The sequence below is a fragment of the Barbus barbus genome, assembly GCF_936440315.1.
Source record: "Barbus barbus genome assembly, chromosome: 12".
In the NCBI taxonomy this organism is placed as follows: domain Eukaryota; kingdom Metazoa; phylum Chordata; class Actinopteri; order Cypriniformes; family Cyprinidae; genus Barbus; species Barbus barbus.
Window position 1 is genome coordinate 14314317 of NC_136740.1, and position 18551 is coordinate 14332867.

Sequence of the window (18551 nt, forward strand, 5' to 3'; positions counted from 1 at the left end):
TTTAGATTGTATATAGAATCTTTTCTGCCATTTCCAATCACACTTTAAGTTGCACACTATCACTCTGAGGTGCAATACAAGAATTGTGTCTAGTACAAATATTCCATACTTTAATTAAAAAAAAACTGTGAATACAGAAAATAAGATTCCTTGTAGTTCAGAACCAAGTAACCTGTAGGCTTTGTGTAATTTTTTGATAAATTGATTTATGCAGTATAGATTACACTACTGTTCAAAATGGGTCAATACTTAAAGGGTTAATTGTGAAAAAATATACATGTATATGTTTAATATATACAGGTCCTTTTCAAAAAAATTAACATTGTGATAAAGTTCATTATTTTCTGTAATGTACTGATAAACATTAGACTTTCATATATTTTAGATTCATTACAACACAACTGAAGTAGTTCAAGCCTTTTATTGTTTTAATATTGATGATTTTGGCATACAGCTCATGAAAACCCAAAATTCCTAGCTCAAAAAATTAGCATATTTCATCCGACCAATAAAAGAATGGCCATTGTTCATTTATGCACTCAATACTTGGTCGGGAATCCTTTTGCAGAAATGACTGCTTCAATGCGGCGTGGCATGGAGGCAATCAGCCTGTGGCACTGCTGAGGTGTTATGGAGGCCCAGGATGCTTCGATAGCGGCCTTAAGCTCATCCAGAGTGTTGGGTCTTGCGTCTCAACTTTCTCTTCACAATATCCCACAGATTCTCTATGGGGTTCAGGTCAGGAGAGTTGGCAGGCCAATTGAGCACAGTAATACCATGGTCAGTAAACCATTTACCAGTGGTTTTGGCACTGTGAGCAGGTGCCAGGTCGTGCTGAAAAATGAAATCATCTCCATAAAGCTTTTCAGCAGATGGAAGCATGAAGTGCTCCAAAATCTCCTGATAGCTAGCTGCATTGACCCTGCCCTTGATAAAACACAGTGGACCAACACCAGCATCACTGACTGTGGGTACTTGACACTGGACTTCAGGCATTTTGGCATTTCCCTCTCCCCAGTCTTCCTCCAGACTCTGGCACCTTGATTTCCGAATGACATGCAAAATTTGCTTTCATCCGAAAAAAGTACTTTGGACCACTGAGCAACAGTCCAGTGCTGCTTCTCTGTAGCCCAGGTCAGGCGCTTCTGCCGCTGTTTCTGGTTCAAAAGTGGCTTGACCTGGGGAATGCGGCACCTGTAGCCCATTTCCTGCACACGCCTGTACACGGTGGCTCTGGATGTTTCTACTCCAGACTCAGTCCACTGCTTCCGCAGGTCCCCCAAGGTCTGGAATCGGTCCTTCTCCACAATCTTCCTCAGGGTCCGGTCACCTCTTCTCGTTGTGCTGCGTTTTCTGCCACACTTTTTCCTTCCCACAGACTTCCCACTGAGGTGCCTTGATACAGCACTCTGGGAACAGCCTATTCGTTCAGAAATTTCTTTCTGTGTCTTACCCTCTTGCTTGAGGGTGTCAATGATGGCCTTCTGGACAGCAGTCAGGTCGGCAGTCTTACCCATGATTGCGGTTTTGAGTAACGAACCAGGCTGGGAGTTTTTAAAAGCCTCAGGAATCTTTTGCAGGTGTTTAGAGTTAATTAGTTGATTCAGATGATTAGGTTAATAGCTCGTTTAGAGAACCTTTTCATGATATGCTAATTTTTTGAGCTAGGAATTTTGGGTTTTCATGAGCTGTATGCCAAAATCATCAATATTAAAACAATAAAAGGCTTGAACTACTTCAGTTGTGTTGTAATGAATCTAAAATATATGAAAGTCTAATGTTTATCAGTACATTACAGAAAATAATGAACTTTATCACAATATGCTAATTTTTTGAAAAGGACCTGTATATACAGAAGATATTCTGAAGGATTGTGACACTGGAGTAATAGCTACTGAAAATTCAGCTTTACATCACAAGAATACATTTTAAAATAGAAAACAGTTAATTTAAATTTTTTTACTATTTCTAAAAAATGTATTTGATCAAATAAAGGCAGCTTTAATGAGACTTGTTTACAGATGACTGTTAGTTTGTGTGTAAAAATACAATAACTTGAGGAAACAGTAAAATTAAGTTACACTTTTGAAACATTTATTAGAATATATTTGTCATGTCCTTTATACCAAATGACATTGGTTATTACATATGAGCACCTTCAGGATAGGCCACTCAGAGAAACTATGAGGGACAGGAAAACATTAGGACACAATCACATTCATGGAAAGTAGTTTCGCTTGAATTAAAAAGACACTGAGGTTGATTGACTTCATCCTAGATTGACACTGAATACACGAGAATGTTGGTAAACATTATTCAAGTAAAGGCGTGGGCTCTAAGCCCCATGATGGTTCTCATTACAGTCCTGTAGTTCACTACACTAGTAGGATGTCTAATACACTCGGCTGCATGTGTTTCTGTGTAATAAAACCCTTGAGTGTTCAGTACGTGTCAATCTGTCCCTTTGTAATAATATTTTTTTTTAAATGAAGCGACAGCAACAAAACCACAATAACACTTTCTAAAGAAGAGAAGGATTTGGGATCAGACCTAAGCCTTAGGGGTTAGGTAGATGATGGCTTTATCGCTTTAAGCTTTTGCGTTAATAATGTCGATAAACTCTGGTTTCAAGGAAGCGCCGCCCACCAGGAAGCCGTCCACATCTTTCTGAGAAGCAAGTTCCTTGCAGGTCCCTCCAGTTACGGATCCTGAAGTGGTGGACAATAAAAAGTGTGAGATTTTGACCAAGGATTCTTATTTATAATTAATTATAGCAGCACACAATCAAATATTTGTATTATGGTATTTGGATCTGCTCAAATGGACAATGTCTCTAAATCTTCTGAAAGTCAAGCAAATTCTTTCCCCAAGAGCACTAATGTAAGCAGCTTCACCAGTTGTTTATAATAAACTACACTATTGGTATCATGGTGGAAATGTACTATGAAGGCATTGCACCACCCTCATTTGCATACCTATAATGCCCATCATGTTTAATGTCATCGTTTCAGTCACCACTAATGAGGTACCCACTCAAAGTCATAGGAGATATTGACTGAACAATTGCTAATTAGAAATTTATTCTTTCAGTATTTGTCCAGTAGGTTTTCTTTAAAGGGAAACCCTTTTTCTTCTGTTAAACTCAGAAAGACTTGTATTAGAACATGGATCCAAACAGCTTTTTAATCCACATTCATTAATTGTTGAGTTTTAAAACTACCATAAATCATGCTGTCTTAAAAGTTCTTGGGAAAGTATGGGCAGTAAACCACGGGTGAACCAAAAAAGTAATATACTACAGTAAAGTTGTATTTTTGTTTCTTATATGGCTGTTTGAAGTGGTTGATTCTAATTGCAGTCACATGTTCCTCAGTGTTGATCATTGCCAATCTGGCTTGCTAGTGTCTTATCTTTCACTACAGTCTCACTCTCCAGTTTTATACATACAGTTGCTGCAAGCTTGGTTATTGATTGTGTAACAGAATGACCTTAGACCTTCATATGTTAAAACTGTTGCAGTGTTTGTCTTGTTGGCTGATAGTTTTGAATATAATGAAAATATCTGTCACCATGAATGAGACGCTCACTCACAGTAATGGGAGAGTTTTACTGCACAACAGCTAGATAGAAATTTACTCTTTCAGTATTTGTCCAGTAGGTTTCCTTTAAAAGGATGCCCCTTCAAAGCGGTTAAAAAAAGAAAAAATATATTTTGGATTATTTCAAAAACACCATCTTGACATTATATGGTAAAGTAATATTAAAGGGGGAAGTCGTGGCCTAATGGTTAGAGAGTCGGACTCGTAATCGAAAGGTTGCGGGTTCGAGCCCCCGGCCGGCAGGAATTGTAGGTGGGGGGAGTGAATGTCCAGCGCTCTCTCCACCCTCAATACCACGACTGAGGTGCCCTTGAGCAAGGCACCGAACCCCCAATTGCTCCCCGGGCGCTGCAGCATGGCTGCCCACTGCTCCGGGTGTGTGTGTGTGTGTGTGTGTGGATTTGTTCACTACTCACTGCTGTGTGTGTGCACTTGGATGGGTTAAACGCAGAGCACCAATTTCGAGTATGGGTCACCATACTTGACAATACGTCACGACTTTACTTTACTTAAAGCTCTACAAGTGGTTACTTTATTCTGTTGCTTACGTGCCAACATAAACACAGGGTGCATGACATCTAGTAAGTGACTATTTAAATTTGCGTAATAATGCATTTCATGTTTAATTTCCATTCACATTGTTTGCTTTAGTCACCATGAGTGAGATACTCACAGTGATGGGAGAGGTTCACAGCACAGTAACAAACTGATAATGTACTCTTTTAGTATTTGTCTAGTAGGCTTTTTTTAAAAGGAAGCCCTGCTATATTGGTTTTAAAAGAAGATCCATTTAAAGCTGGTCTAAAAACGAACAGCAGAAGTTGACATGTGTCAAGCTTTAAGTGTAACAGTTAGTAGTTAATATATCAGAATCAGATTTATTGCCAGGTATGTTTGCACATACGAGAAATTTGTTTTAGAGACAGTAGCTCCACAGTGTGACAGAATGACAGCGACAGGACACAGATAATAAAAAAATATACAAAAATGGACAATATGCAAAATAGCACAAACACAATATTATACACACTTTATGTAAAGAGTAATAGTTTTAATTATAAAACAACTCAATGTTGTTACTACATACTTTAAACTTGTCTGAGTACTGAACAGGTAGTTTGATGTGTGTTTATGTAGTTGTGTGGCATGACTATAATAAATCTTGATATATTGCTTTTATACAAATATACTGTAGCCAGTATAAACAAGCATGAACTATAAATCTTCCCAAAGCAATCATAAAGTAACCACTGGCTTCCCAGAGCTTACAGTAACACAACACTAGCACTGTGTCAGCATGTGTACGCATTAAACATTCACAGCATTGGCCATCCTAAATTTTTACATTTCTTTACATTTTTACACGTTCCTTGTTTTTCATGAGCAGCAGGTGGGCAGTGACAACATAAAAGGGGGTGTGTCTATATTTGCATACAGAAAATGGCTTTAGATACTTTTGTAATTATCAATTTGATTTACCAACTACTAGATGGACTTCATTTGTTTAACCAATATATAATTTAATTAAAGCAAAAGTTGGTTCAAGTTACAACAATATTAACTTTGCTGTAGTCACCATGACTGATGTACCTATTGAGAGTGATGAGAGAGTTTTACTGAAGATATATTATTAGAAATTTGTTCTTTCAGTATTTGTCCAGTAGGTTCTCTTTAATAGAAAGCTCCTTTATAAGTATTAAAAAAAATGTACTGCACATTGTCACATGTGTTTTTAAAATACCATTTTTTAATTCAGCAGTTTGGAGTGGAAAACATAGACGCTGACCTCCATAAATGATCCTGATAGAGTTGGCGACAGCTTCTGAGACATTGGCCTTCATCCACTGCCTGAGTTTGTCATGCACCTCCTGAGCCTGTAAAAACAGCAGAGAAAGACTGAGGTAAATGAAACATGTTTAAAAAGCCTCCATGTTTGGATTCAAACAGCTTGTCTCTACCTGCTGGGGTGATGCGGTTTTGCCAGTGCCAATGGCCCACACAGGCTCATAAGCGAGGACCACTTTACTCCAGTCCTTCACGTTATCTAAAAGAGATGATATAGTCTTATATAAAATACAAGGGATGTTTTATTATAATATACATGCATGCTTCACTAAATTGAAAGATACCTGCGATGAACTTGGTCTGTGCAAAAACAACTTTCTCTGTGATTCCGGCCTCCCTCTCATCCAGCTTCTCACCAATGCAGGCGATCACACCCAAACCGTTCTCAAGAGCATGAGCGACCTTCTGCCCAATCAACTATCAGCAACAATTATTTAAAAGAGAAAGATCAGAGAATGCATATGATATTTGATTTGATAAGAAATGGTGAATGATTAACGCCAATTATGTGAAGCTGTTATACGGTTTTGTACCGAAACAGGCTTTTATTTTTGAGCTTGGCAAATTTGAATAACCCTAATTGTCTTGATGTTTTAATCACTTTTAAAATCACAAAAAAACAATGCTCTTTTAATTTTACTGTTCAAAATAATGTTACTACAATAAATCTTCTAAAAACTAAAATCAACCTCAAACAGATGCTACTTTTATCTAATTTGTGTCCAGAGACAATGTGGGGAGTATAGGCTAATTTGCATACTCATAATGCCTTCTTCCAGTTGGGTCAAATGCTGCTGCTTATGCAAGACTGAGTCACCAACAGTGAGGTACCCATTCAAAATAATGGGAGAGGTTCACTGCACGACTTCTAGTTAGAAATGTGCTCTTTTAGTATTTGTCCAGTAGGTTTTCTATAAAAGGAAGCCCTTTGTGACTGTTAAAAAAAGATTTGATGAATATTTGTTTGTCAGATTATATCATAGCAGCTAAACATGTATTATTTTATGTCATTGTTTCTGTAAACATGCTTCTTTAGATACAGTATGCTTAATTGGTAGATGAGTGTACGTGTAAATGAATATTTGGTGCAAGATGATGTGCATGGATGCTGTTGTTGCTGTAAATGCATGTATATTTGTATTTGGTGGAAAATGTGTGTATTATGTGTACTACAGCTTCTGGTACAGTCTGTGAAAAAGAAAAAAAAAAAAAGTCCTCTTCTGAAGACAATAAAGAATGAATCTGAATCTGATATTGCTGGGGATGTGTTCAAATTTGCATAATACATTTACATTAAACTTCTATGCATCTTAGGTTTACTTCAGTTACCATGAGTGAGATAATCGCTTAAAAGAATGGGTGGGATTCACCGTAAAAGGACTAATTGAAAATTTGTTCTTTTAGTATTTGTCCAGTAGGTTTCCTTTAAAAGGAAGCTCATTTGTGTTGTCAAAATAATTTATTGAAGATGGGTAGGTTCAGGTATATGTAAGGTGGGAGGAGTTGGATCTAGATCTTGTGTTCTGCAGTGAGGACCATCTCAGAAATGTGCTCTTTTAGTGTTTGTCCAGCAGGTTTTCTAAACAAAAGTGAGAGATTCTTTAAACCGGAGCAAATTAGCTTTTAGTAATGCCACAGGTAACGAGTCTGAAAATTGTGGTTTTAGCCAAAAAGTAGCAGTAGGTGAAGTAGATATAACTAAACACTCAGTATGCACTTGATAATTCAGATGCACAGAACTACTGTAAATCACACACTAGGGGGCAGTAAAACACTGTTTTAGTGTAGCTTATCCAAAGTCAACACATTATACTGACATAAAATACATTTAAAATAATTACTGCGTCTCAAAAGCATTGTTAAATTAACTTAATTTTCTCTTAAATAAACAAATAAACAAATTGCTTGTGAACTACATAAAACACATGGAGGTCTATATTCACTCCACAACAGCTGATATTTTTTTCTATTATGAAAATAAGATTTCATGTGTGTAAAAGCATTGAGTTACCTCATCACTCTCTCCAAACACATGGCGTCTCTCGGAGTGTCCCAGAATAACCCATTTTACTCCACAGTCCTTAATCATTGCAGGGCTATAATAAGACAAATGATTTGTAGTGACAATTATGAATTTAAATAAATATATTTTAATTACATTTTTTTTTATATGTGAGACCGTTTTTCTGGACTTTAAATTGGTTGACATGTACCTGATCTCTCCAGTGAAGGCTCCCTTTGCAACCTTGTAGCAGTTCTGTGCCGCCACGTCGATGTTAGGGTTCAGCTTGGACCTGGCGTAGTCGAGGTAGATGGATGGAGCACCACACACAACCTCTGTGAAACAAAAGAAACATGTTAAACCACCACTGGAAAAATCACTGCGAGTCGTAATAATTGCTTCTTTAATGTGACAGACTAACAAACAGAAGATATTTAACCATTCAGATTGCTGACAGGACATCTTGATTAGAACAACGGAAGATAGAATATTAGATTTTTTTTTTGACAAATTCACAAAAGTATGTCTTCTAAAAGTAGTAATCTATTGAAAGCAAAGCTGAGACAAGATGGTTAATTATTTTTTTCTTACAATACAATAACAGACTCACTTTTATATTGTTATAGATATTTCAAGATGAAAATTTAATGGATTGAAACAAAAAATTGTTAAAATGTATCAAATCTGACAAAAGGTTTTTGAATAACATTAATTTGTTCATCTTTCAATATACATTACAAGCTGTCAGAGCTCATCTGAACCAAAGAGTATATCACAGCTCAGTTTGGGAGTGAATTGCTGAAGTTTTTTTTACCTCCTCATGTGTTGAACAATATGATACAAAACAAGTGGTTTTATATAAAACACGCCTGACTATTATTTCATGTCAGTTTTTTATTTTAGGGTTAATAAAACGTCTGTATTACTGTATTGCCATTGGATATGGCATTTACACTGTAAATGTATCTTGGGTCAGACTAAATTGAACTCACTGTAAAGGGCACTGTATCCCCCTTGATAAAAGGTCAAAGGAAAGTTGCTCATATGACAGCATACTACAGAGGGCATGAAGGAAAGCAAAAAGGCACAAGCTGACCCATGACCTTCTCTCGGGTTTGGCGACGCACAAGCAGCATGACTTTGGGACTTTATCGATTTAAAGTCCAGTGTTGTGCTATTGACAGATCAACCCTGTCTGGACAGTGATGCAGATTTACGTCACAGTGAATATAGCGGAAACGCAAGCTCTCACAAAAATACGGTTTTGTAGCCACTATCGTTCTTTTTAAAGAAACAGCATATGATAATATAGCACAGTTTTGCTGATAAACCGAGCGTATTGATCATCTTGTCATTTGATTTGACAGACCTTGAACATGCACACTGTGCCTACGTGCTGGAAATCACACACCCATTTCATGCTCATTCACTATTCGGGCAATCGACGAATAGTGCTGTATATAGCCTCTGCTATCAAAAACGAAGCTGGTTTAAATGTTAGGACACAATCTATGCTGGACACTTCTGTCTCGTTACTGATTAATCCAAGAAGGTTAGGAGCTATAGACTGATTTAGAAAACTGAGCTGATAAATACAACGAGAAAAAGCCTGTAAATGATATGATGGGTTATATATCAAAAGTCCCGCGTGAATGTCATCTCAGGGTCAATGCAGTGGGCTGCACAACCCCCCAAAGGCCTGTGTTTGCAGCGGCATGTGATTGTGCCTAGAGAAGAGGAAACTGAATCAAATACGCACCGGCGTCTGGGTTGAGTTTGGCTTTATTCAATGTGTTGGCGAGCTCTTCAATGCTCTTTTTGTCGCCGTTCAATTTCCAGTTACCACCGACGAAAAACTTCCTGCCAGTCATGACTGCAAAGTGTTGCTTTCAACAGAAAATTATTGATGTATGAAAAATTACGCACAACCTCCGGTCGAAGAGACGGCGAGGAAATGCTGTCCGCCTGAGTTTATATAAGGCTGTCTTATAAGCTCCGCCCCCGACGCTTGCCATTGGCTCAAGGCAGCACGCCTGCGAAAATAAACGTCATTTCATCATAATGGATATTAAATCCATGTCCACCGTTCATTTTTAAACGTTTTGAAAATGTTATATTTTTTATTTTTATTTAATTTATGACATTATGCTTACTTCTAATATCTAAACTTTGTAATGTAAATAAAATGTAACAAATGTAATAGAAATATGGGGAAAATTTCATTTTAAAGGCAGAAGTTCAATAATACCTAAAAACTCTAAGTTTGAAAATAAATCTGTAAATGTGTCAGTATTTGTCTTTGTTTAACTTTTTATGGTTATTTCTATATTTCAATTGTATTTATTCATTGTATGTTTATCATGATGTAACTCCTGACTGTATTTGTACAATTTTTAAAAGAGGTAAAAATATATCTATTCACCTGCTTTCTGCAATATACTGTGGTGCGAAAGAGAATCTCACTCACATGGACTGGTGCATATTAACGGGGTGGGCAACTCTGAATATTTTATTTAATATTTCTATTACTTTTGAAACAACCAAGTGAAATAGCAAAAACAAATCTACCATATTTAACATATCTGCCAAAAACAAATCTGCCATATTTAACATATCTGCCAAAAACAAATTACCATATTTAACATATCTGCCAAAAACAAATTACCATATTTAACATATCTGCCAAAAACAACCAAAACAAATCTGCCATATTTAACATTTCTCCCCAAAACAAATACTAAATTTAACATTTTAGATTTGCCTCCAAAACCTAATTTCAACTTAAGCCATCGACTCTTTTTGCTTTGTCTCATCTTTAAAAAAAAATTTCAGCAATCTGTTCTTCCTGCATGTTCCTCTTGTCTCCCTCTTCTTTCCTCTATTGTGTTCTGTAATGCAATGTTGTGATTGGTTTATATGTAGTCAGTGCTTGGCAGTAAGTATTTCGACTGGACTGTACTTGCACCTGTTTTTTCTTTTACAGCTCAACCTCTCAAAGCCCTAATGTCTGCCCTATCTAGAGCTCCGTGTGTTCATATACAGTGGAGTTCATAAAGAAAATACTGCCGTTTGTAGATGCTGATCTGTACATAATGTACCTACTTTCTTATCTTGAGAGAAAAATAAAGAATTAAATCTGATGTTTGTTTGTTTTTGATGCTACTAGAAACTGCCAAGTCTACAAACTGACAAGTTGCAAGGGTTTGCATATACAGTGTGCTTCCTATTGATTGTTTTTTTAGATTGTATATAGAATCTTTTCTGCCATTTCCAATCACACTTTAAGTTGCACACTATCACTCTGAGGTGCAATACAAGAATTGTGTCTAGTACAAATATTCCATACTTTAATTAAAAAAAACTGCGTGAATACAGAAAATAAGATTCCTTGTAGTTCAGAACCAAGTAACCTGTAGGCTTTGTGTAATTTTTTATGATAAATTGATTTATGCAGTATAGATTACACTACTGTTCAAAATGGGTCAATACTTAAAGGTTTAATTGTGAAAAAATATATATACATGTATACGTTTAATATATATATATACAGAAGATATTCTGAAGGGTTGTGACACTGGAGTAATAGCTGCTGAAAATTCAGCTTTACATCACAAGAATAAATTATAATACATTTTAAAATAGAAAACAGTTAATTTAACATTTTTTACTATTTCTGAAAAATGTATTTGATCAAATAAAGGCAGCTTTAGTGAGAGACTTGTTTACAAATGAATGATAGTTTGCATGTAGAAGTAATAATAATACCTTTGTAATAATATTTTTTTTTAAATGAAGCGACAGCAACAAAACCACAATAACACTTTCTAAAGAAGAGAAGGATTTGGGATCAGACCTAAGCCTTAGGGGTTAGGTAGATGATGGCTTTATCGCTTTAAGCTTTTGCGTTAATAATGTCGATAAACTCTGGTTTCAAGGAAGCGCCGCCCACCAGGAAGCCGTCCACATCTTTCTGAGAAGCAAGTTCCTTGCAGGTCCCTCCAGTTACGGATCCTGAAGTGGTGGACAATAAAAAGTGTGAGATTTTGACCAAGGATTCTTATTTACAATTAATTATAGCAGCACACAATCAAATATTTGTATTATGGTATTTGGATCTGCTCAAATGGACAATGTCTCTAAATCTTCTGAAAGTCAAGCAAATTCTTTCCCCAAGAGCACTAATGTAAGCAGCTTCACCAGTTGTTTATAATAAACTACACTATTGGTATCATGGTGGAAATGTACTATGAAGGCATTGCACCACCCTCATTTCCCATACCTATAATGCCCATCATGTTTAATGTCATCGTTTCAGTCACCACTAATGAGGTACCCACTCAAAGTCATAGGAGATATTGACTGAACAATTGCTAGTCAGAAATGGTCTCTTATAGTATTTGTCCAGTAGATTTCCTTTAAAAGGAAACCCTTTTTCTTCTGTTAAAATCAGAAAGACTTGTATTAGGACATGGATCCAAACATATTTTTAATCCACATTCATTAATTGTTGAGTTTTAAAACTACCATAAATCATGCTGTCTTAAAAGTTCTTGGGAAAGTATGGGCAGTAAACCACGGGTGAACCAAAAAAGTAATATACTACAGTAAAGTTGTATTTTTGTTTCTTATATGGCTGTTTGAAGTGGTTGATTCTAATTGCAGTCACATGTTCCTCAGTGTTGATCATTGCCAATCTGGCTTGCTAGTGTCTTATCTTTCACTACAGTCTCACTCTCCAGTTTTGTACATACTGATAGTTTTGAATATAATGAAAATATCTGTCACCATGAATGAGACGCTCACTCACAGTAATGGGAGAGTTTTACTGCACAACAGCTAGATAGAAATTTACTCTTTCAGTATTTGTCCAGTAGGTTTCCTCTAAAAGGATGCCCCTTCAAAGTGGTAAAAAAAAAAGAAAAAGCTATCTTGGAATATTTCAAAAACATGATCTTGACTTTTTATTGTAAGATAATATTAAAGTTCTACAAGCGGTTACTTTTTTCTATTGCTTACGTGCCAACAAGGTGCATGACATCTAGTAGGTGACAACACTGGGGGTGTGTTTAAATTTGTGTAATAATGCATTTCATGTTTAATTTCCATTCACATTGTTTGCTTTAGTCACCATGAGTGAGATACTCACAGTGATGCGAGAGGTTCACAGCACAGTAACAAACTGATAACGTGCTCTTTTAGTATTTGTCTAGTAGGTTTCTTTTAAAAAGAAGCCCATTCAGGCCTGTTAAAAATAGATTTTGACATATTATAAAAGCTTGAGCTTGACTGCTCTGTGTTGAAATAATATTGAGTTTTATAGTGTATAGCGCACATACATATATATATAATACATGTTACTTTGCGAGTACTTGCATAACATTATAACCATGTTTGTCCAGAAACATTTGCCTGATTAGTGGTGGGTGACATCACTGGGGCATGTTTAAAATGACATAATAATAATAATACATTTCACAAGTTGAACTTCCATTCACCTTAGGTCTGTTTCAGTCACCATGAGTGAGATACTCGCTTAAAGTGATGGGTTGGAGTCACTATAAAATGCTTAGTTAGAAGTTTGCTCTTTCAATATTTGTCCAGTAAGTTTCCTTTAAAAGGAAGCTCCTTTATTTTACCTATAAAAAAGAAATAAAGTTATGCATCTATCAAACATACATTAACACATTGTCTGTAGAAATCAGTGATGAGTGTTTTGGAAGCTCTGCTTTGTGAAGCTTTTGCAAGTCATTTGTATGAGAAGTTCATAACGGTTTAAAAATGTTTCAAAATTTTCATGCTTCAGCAGATTTCTGTGAACCCAGGAACCAGTGTTTATAGTTTTTAACTAATCATTCAAAATGTCTGTAAATGAATAAAACTCATCTGAGATATGTATAATAAAACGGAAGAGTACTAGTTAATGGTTTCATATTGGCCCGTTTAGCCAAACCCTTCATAAAACAAACAAAACAAGTCACACAAAGTAATAAAAGATTGCATGTTATACACATGTGATACGTCTGTCCATCACTCATAGGCAGCAATGAATTGTGTTTAAATATGCATACTCATAATGCCTTTCACTTTAAATGGTTGTTGTTGAATGTTACTATGGATATATGTGGAATGGAATACATTACCACTTCTTCACTGAATACAGCACTGTGTGCTGCCTACACATTTTTGGAAAAATATGATGTGAATCAGTAGGCATTATTCCATGATTCACATATGAAGCAGCAGTATGCAACACTGCTGTCACATGACTGCAACCACAACCTCCTTAAAGTTCTTCAGTCACCATGAGCGAGGAAGCTGCTCTCAGTGACAGGAGAGGATCACGCCACAATTACTGGATGGAAATTCATTGTTTTAGTATTTGTCCAGTAGGTTTCTTTTAAAAAGAAGCTTGATTTAAAGCTGGTCTGAAAACAAACAGCAAAAGTTAACATGTGTCAGCATTCACAGCATTGTCCATCATAAGTTTATACATTTCTTTACATTTTTACATGTTCCTTGTTTTTAATCAATTTGATTTGCCAACTACTAGATGGACTTCATTTGTTTAACCAATATATAATTTAATTAAAGCAAAAGTTGGTTCAAGTTTCAACAATATTAATATTATATTCACCTTAAAGCTACGTGGATATTATTTGCCTTTGTAAAAGGACTTTGCAGGCAGAGGAGCCCAGAACATGAAAGCAATAAACAGTTTCATGTTAAGTATTTTCCTCCCAAAGAAAAGAGTTATAAAAATAATTAATGTGGCTTAATAAATTAAGAACATAATATTAAAAGACAAAACTCAGTATACACCTTATTAATGTTGCAAACTAGATATACAAGTAAGCAGATGTGCCCAGAATATGAAAGCAACGCTCAAAGTTTTCACATTATGTATTTTCCTCCCATAAAAAAACATTATAAAGAAAAGTTTAACGTAAGTGGCTTATTGAATGAAGACATTGATATGAAAAAGAACTATTAAACCATAACTCGTTTATTATTGAAAGGATTTTAGTATGTTATGTACGTACTGTATTTTCTGTTTGTTTTATACATACTGTAATATTTGTTTGTTATTATCGCAATAAAACAAAACTGTGATATGAAAAGGCCAAATTCGGTATAGTTTATCAAAATATATAGGCCTACTATGTATGTACAGGTAAGCAGATGAACCCAGAACATGAATGCAACACGCTGAATTTCATTTTCTCTAATTGCAATATAAAAACATTTAATATGGTGCAATTAATGAATGGAGGAAGACAGTGATAAAGACCAAATAAATAAATAAAAACTAAATTCGGTATACAGCTTGTTAATAAAATATAATATGTTGCAAGCAGCTGAGACCAGAATATATATGCAAACATGCTAAACAACATGTTAAGCATTTTACTCCCATAGAAAACCGTTATAATGAAAATTTAAAGTGTCTTAATGCATTAAGAAATAATTTTAAAAAGCTAAACTCAGTCCACACCTTACAGTGATACTGTATAAAAAGGACAAATTCGGTATACAGGTATAATATGCACTATGTGAGGGATTTCCTTCCTCTCCTTTTCATTTCTTTTGTAACTCGGAGTTCCGTTCCATCTCTCACTGTATCCGCTCGCGCTCGGAGCCGCTGAGTCATGTGATGGCATGACAACCAAACACAGCATAGCAGCAATGTTTGCATAAGAGATGTGAAAAGAGCGGCATATGCACCCAGATATGTCTACACTGTGTTGTATGTATTAAGCGTATAGGAGAAAAAATGAACCTAAAGTATCGATCTTATCAGGCTAGTATTGATCCGATACCAATACCAACGTTGGTATCGATACTATCGATATTAGGATCGATACGCCCACCCCTACTGAAGATGTGTTATTACAAATGTGCTCTTTCAGTATTTGTCCAGTAGGTTTTCTTTAATCGAAAGCTCCTCTATAAGTGTAAAAAGAAAAACATACACCACATTGTCACATGTGTTTTTAAAACACCATTTTTTACATTTGCTTGGAGAGGAAATCATAGACACTGACCTCCATAAATGATCCTGATAGAGTTGGCGACAGCTTCTGAGACATAGGCCTTCATCCACTGCCTGAGTTTGTCATGCACCTCCTGAGCCTGTGAAAACAGCAGAGAAAGACTGAGGTAAATGAAACATGTTTAAAAAGCCTCCATGTTCGGATTCAAACGGCTTGTCTCTACCTGCTGGGGTGATGCGGTTTTGCCAGTGCCAATGGCCCACACAGGCTCATAAGCGAGGACCACTTTGCTCCAGTCCTTCACGTTATCTAAAAGAGATGATATAGTCTTATATAAAATACAAGGGATGTTTTATTATAATATACACGTATGCTTCACTAAATTGAAAGATACCTGCGATGAACTTGGTCTGTGCAAAAACAACTTTCTCTGTGATTCCAGCCTCCCTCTCATCCAGCTTCTCACCAATGCAGGCGATCACACCCAAACCGTTCTCAAGAGCATGAGCGACCTTCTGCCCAATCAACTATCAGCAACAATTATTCAAGAGAGAAAGATCAGAGAATGCATATGATATTTGATTTGATAAGAAATGGTGAATGATTAACGCCAATTATGTGAAGCTGTTATACGGTTTTGTACCGAAACAGGCTTTTATTTTTGAGCTTGGCAAATTTGAATAACCCTAATTGTCTTGATGTTTTAATCACTTTTAAAATCACAAAAAAACAATGCTCTTGTAATTTTACTGTTCAAAATAATGTTACTACAATAAATCTTCTAAAAACTAAAATCAACCTCAAACAGATGCTACTTTTATCTAATTTGTGTCCAGAGACAATGTGGGGAGTATAGGCTAATTTGCATACCCATGATGCCTTCTTCCAGTTGGGTCAAATGCTGCTGCTTATGCAAGACTGAGTCACCAACAGTGAGGTACCCATTCAAAATAATGGGAGAGGTTCACTGCACGACTTCTATTTAGAAATATGCTCTTTTAGTATTTGTCCAGTAGGTTTTCTATAAAAGAAAGCCCTTTGTGACTGTTAAAAAAAGATTTGATGGATATTTGTTTGTCAGGTTATATCATAGTAGCTCAACATGTATTATTTTATGTCATTGTTTCTGTAAATATGTTTCTTTAGATACAGTATGCTTAAATGGTAGATGAGTGTACGTGTAAATGAATATTTGGTGCAGGATGATGTGCATGGATGCTGTTGTTGCTGTAAAAGCATGTATATTTGTATTTGAAGTCGTGGCCTAATGGTTGGAGAGTCGGACTCGTAATCCAAAGGTTGCGGGTTCGAGTCTCGGGACGGCAGGGATTGTAGGTGGGGGGAGTGAATGTCCAGCGTTCTCTCCACCCTCAATACCACGACTGAGGTGCCCTTGAGCAAGGCACCGAACCCCAAACTGCTCCCCGGGCGCCGCAGCATAAATGGCTGCCCACTGCTCCGGGTGTATGTTCACGGTGTGTGTGTGTGTTGGATGGGTTAAATGCAGAGCACGAATTCCGAGTATGGGTCACCATACTTGGCAGTATGTCACTTCACTTCATTTTTTTTTTATTAATTTGGTGGAAAATGTGTGTATTATGTGTACTACAGCTTCTGGTACAGTCTGTGAAAAAAAAAGTTCTCTTCTGAAGACAATAAAGAATGAATCTTAATCTGATATTGCTGGGGATATGTTCAAATTTGCATAATACATTTTACATTAAACTTCTATGCATCTTAGGTTTACTTCAGTTACCATGAGTGAGATACTCGCTTAAAAGAATGGGTGGGATTCACCGTAAAAGGACTAATTGAAAATGTGCTCTTTTAGTATTTGTCCAGTAGGTTTCTTTTAAAAGGAAGCTCATTTGTGTTGTCAAAGTAATTTTTTTTTGCAGAATACCTTTGACTTTAACTTGATGTTTTAGTATTATAGAACTATGAATGACATACTTATATTTTAAGTTATGTGAGCCTGATTAGTAGTGGGTGACATCACTGGGGTCGTGGTTACATTTGCATAACCCCCAACTGCTCCCCGGGCGCCGCAGCATAAATGGCTGCCCACTGCTCCGGGTGTGTGTTCACGGTGTGTGTGTGTGTGTTCACTGCTGTGTGTGTGCACGTTGGATGGGTTAAATGCAGAGCACGAATTCCGAGTATGGGTCACCATACTTGGCTGTATGTCACTTTACTCACTCATAATTCAGATGCACAGAACTACTGTAAATCACACACTAGGGGGCAGTAAAACACTGTTTTAGTGTAGCTTATCCAAAGTCAACACATTATACTGACATAAAATACATTTAAAATAATTACTGCATTTCAAAAGCATTGTTAAATTAACTTAATTTTCTATTAAATAAAAAAATAAACAAATTGCTCGTGAACTACATAAAACACATGGAGGACTATATTCACTCCACAACAGCTGATATTTTTTTCTATTATGAAAATAAGATTTCATGTGTGTAAAAGCATTGAGTTACCTCATCACTCTCTCCAAACACATGGCGTCTCTCGGAGTGTCCCAGAATAACCCATTTTACTCCACAGTCCTTAATCATTGCAGGGCTATAATAAGACAAATGATTTGTAGTGACAATTATGAATTTAAATAAATATATTTTAATTACATTTTTTTTATTTTTATATAATAAAAGCTTGGACCTGGCGTAGTCAAGGTAGATGGATGGAGCACCACACACAACCTCTGTGAAACAAAAGAAACATGTTAAACCACCACTGGAAAAAATCACTGCGAGTCGTAATAATTGCTTCTTTAATGTGACAGACCACCAAAGCAAAGCCCTGATTGCAAATATTAGAATTATAGCAAACGTAAGTGGTGGTCAATCAATATATTGAGTAATTTAGAGAGCGTGAAAGCATTCCTTATTTTCCGCAGCTTTAGGGATTAATAATAATAATAATATAAATTAAATGCCAAAACTTTGATCTGAAGACGAAACAAACAATTCCTAGCATTAGCAACAGGATTAGTGTAGCCAAGTACAATCCCGTTTCCTTTAACAAGCACTAGAGGGCTGCTTTATATTAATATCAAGACAATCTTCGTTGTCAAAATGAACAATCAGAGCTTCAGTTTAT

The 18551-nt window shown here is 36.1% G+C and overlaps 2 protein-coding genes across 2 annotated transcripts; both read right to left on the minus strand.

The window, feature by feature from the left end:
- Window positions 1–1983: 1983 nt before the first annotated feature.
- On the minus strand, window positions 1984–9409 carry LOC306877532 (triosephosphate isomerase B-like). The gene is made up of 7 exons (XM_079429342.1): window positions 9206–9409; window positions 7658–7781; window positions 7456–7540; window positions 5729–5861; window positions 5558–5643; window positions 5386–5473; window positions 1984–2708 (listed from the first exon to the last, which is right to left on the minus strand). The coding sequence occupies exons 1-7, from the start codon at window positions 9315–9317 to the stop codon at window positions 2590–2592; spliced, it is 747 nt and encodes a 248-aa protein (XP_079285468.1). The 5' UTR covers window positions 9318–9409; the 3' UTR covers window positions 1984–2589.
- A 521-nt stretch (window positions 9410–9930) lies between these two features.
- LOC306878170 (triosephosphate isomerase B-like) lies at window positions 9931–18147 on the minus strand. Its single transcript, XM_079430349.1, has 6 exons — window positions 18111–18147; window positions 17930–18014; window positions 15832–15964; window positions 15661–15746; window positions 15489–15576; window positions 9931–11457 (listed from the first exon to the last, which is right to left on the minus strand). The coding sequence occupies exons 2-6, from the start codon at window positions 18005–18007 to the stop codon at window positions 11339–11341; spliced, it is 504 nt and encodes a 167-aa protein (XP_079286475.1). The 5' UTR covers window positions 18008–18014; window positions 18111–18147; the 3' UTR covers window positions 9931–11338.
- Window positions 18148–18551: the final 404 nt, after the last annotated feature.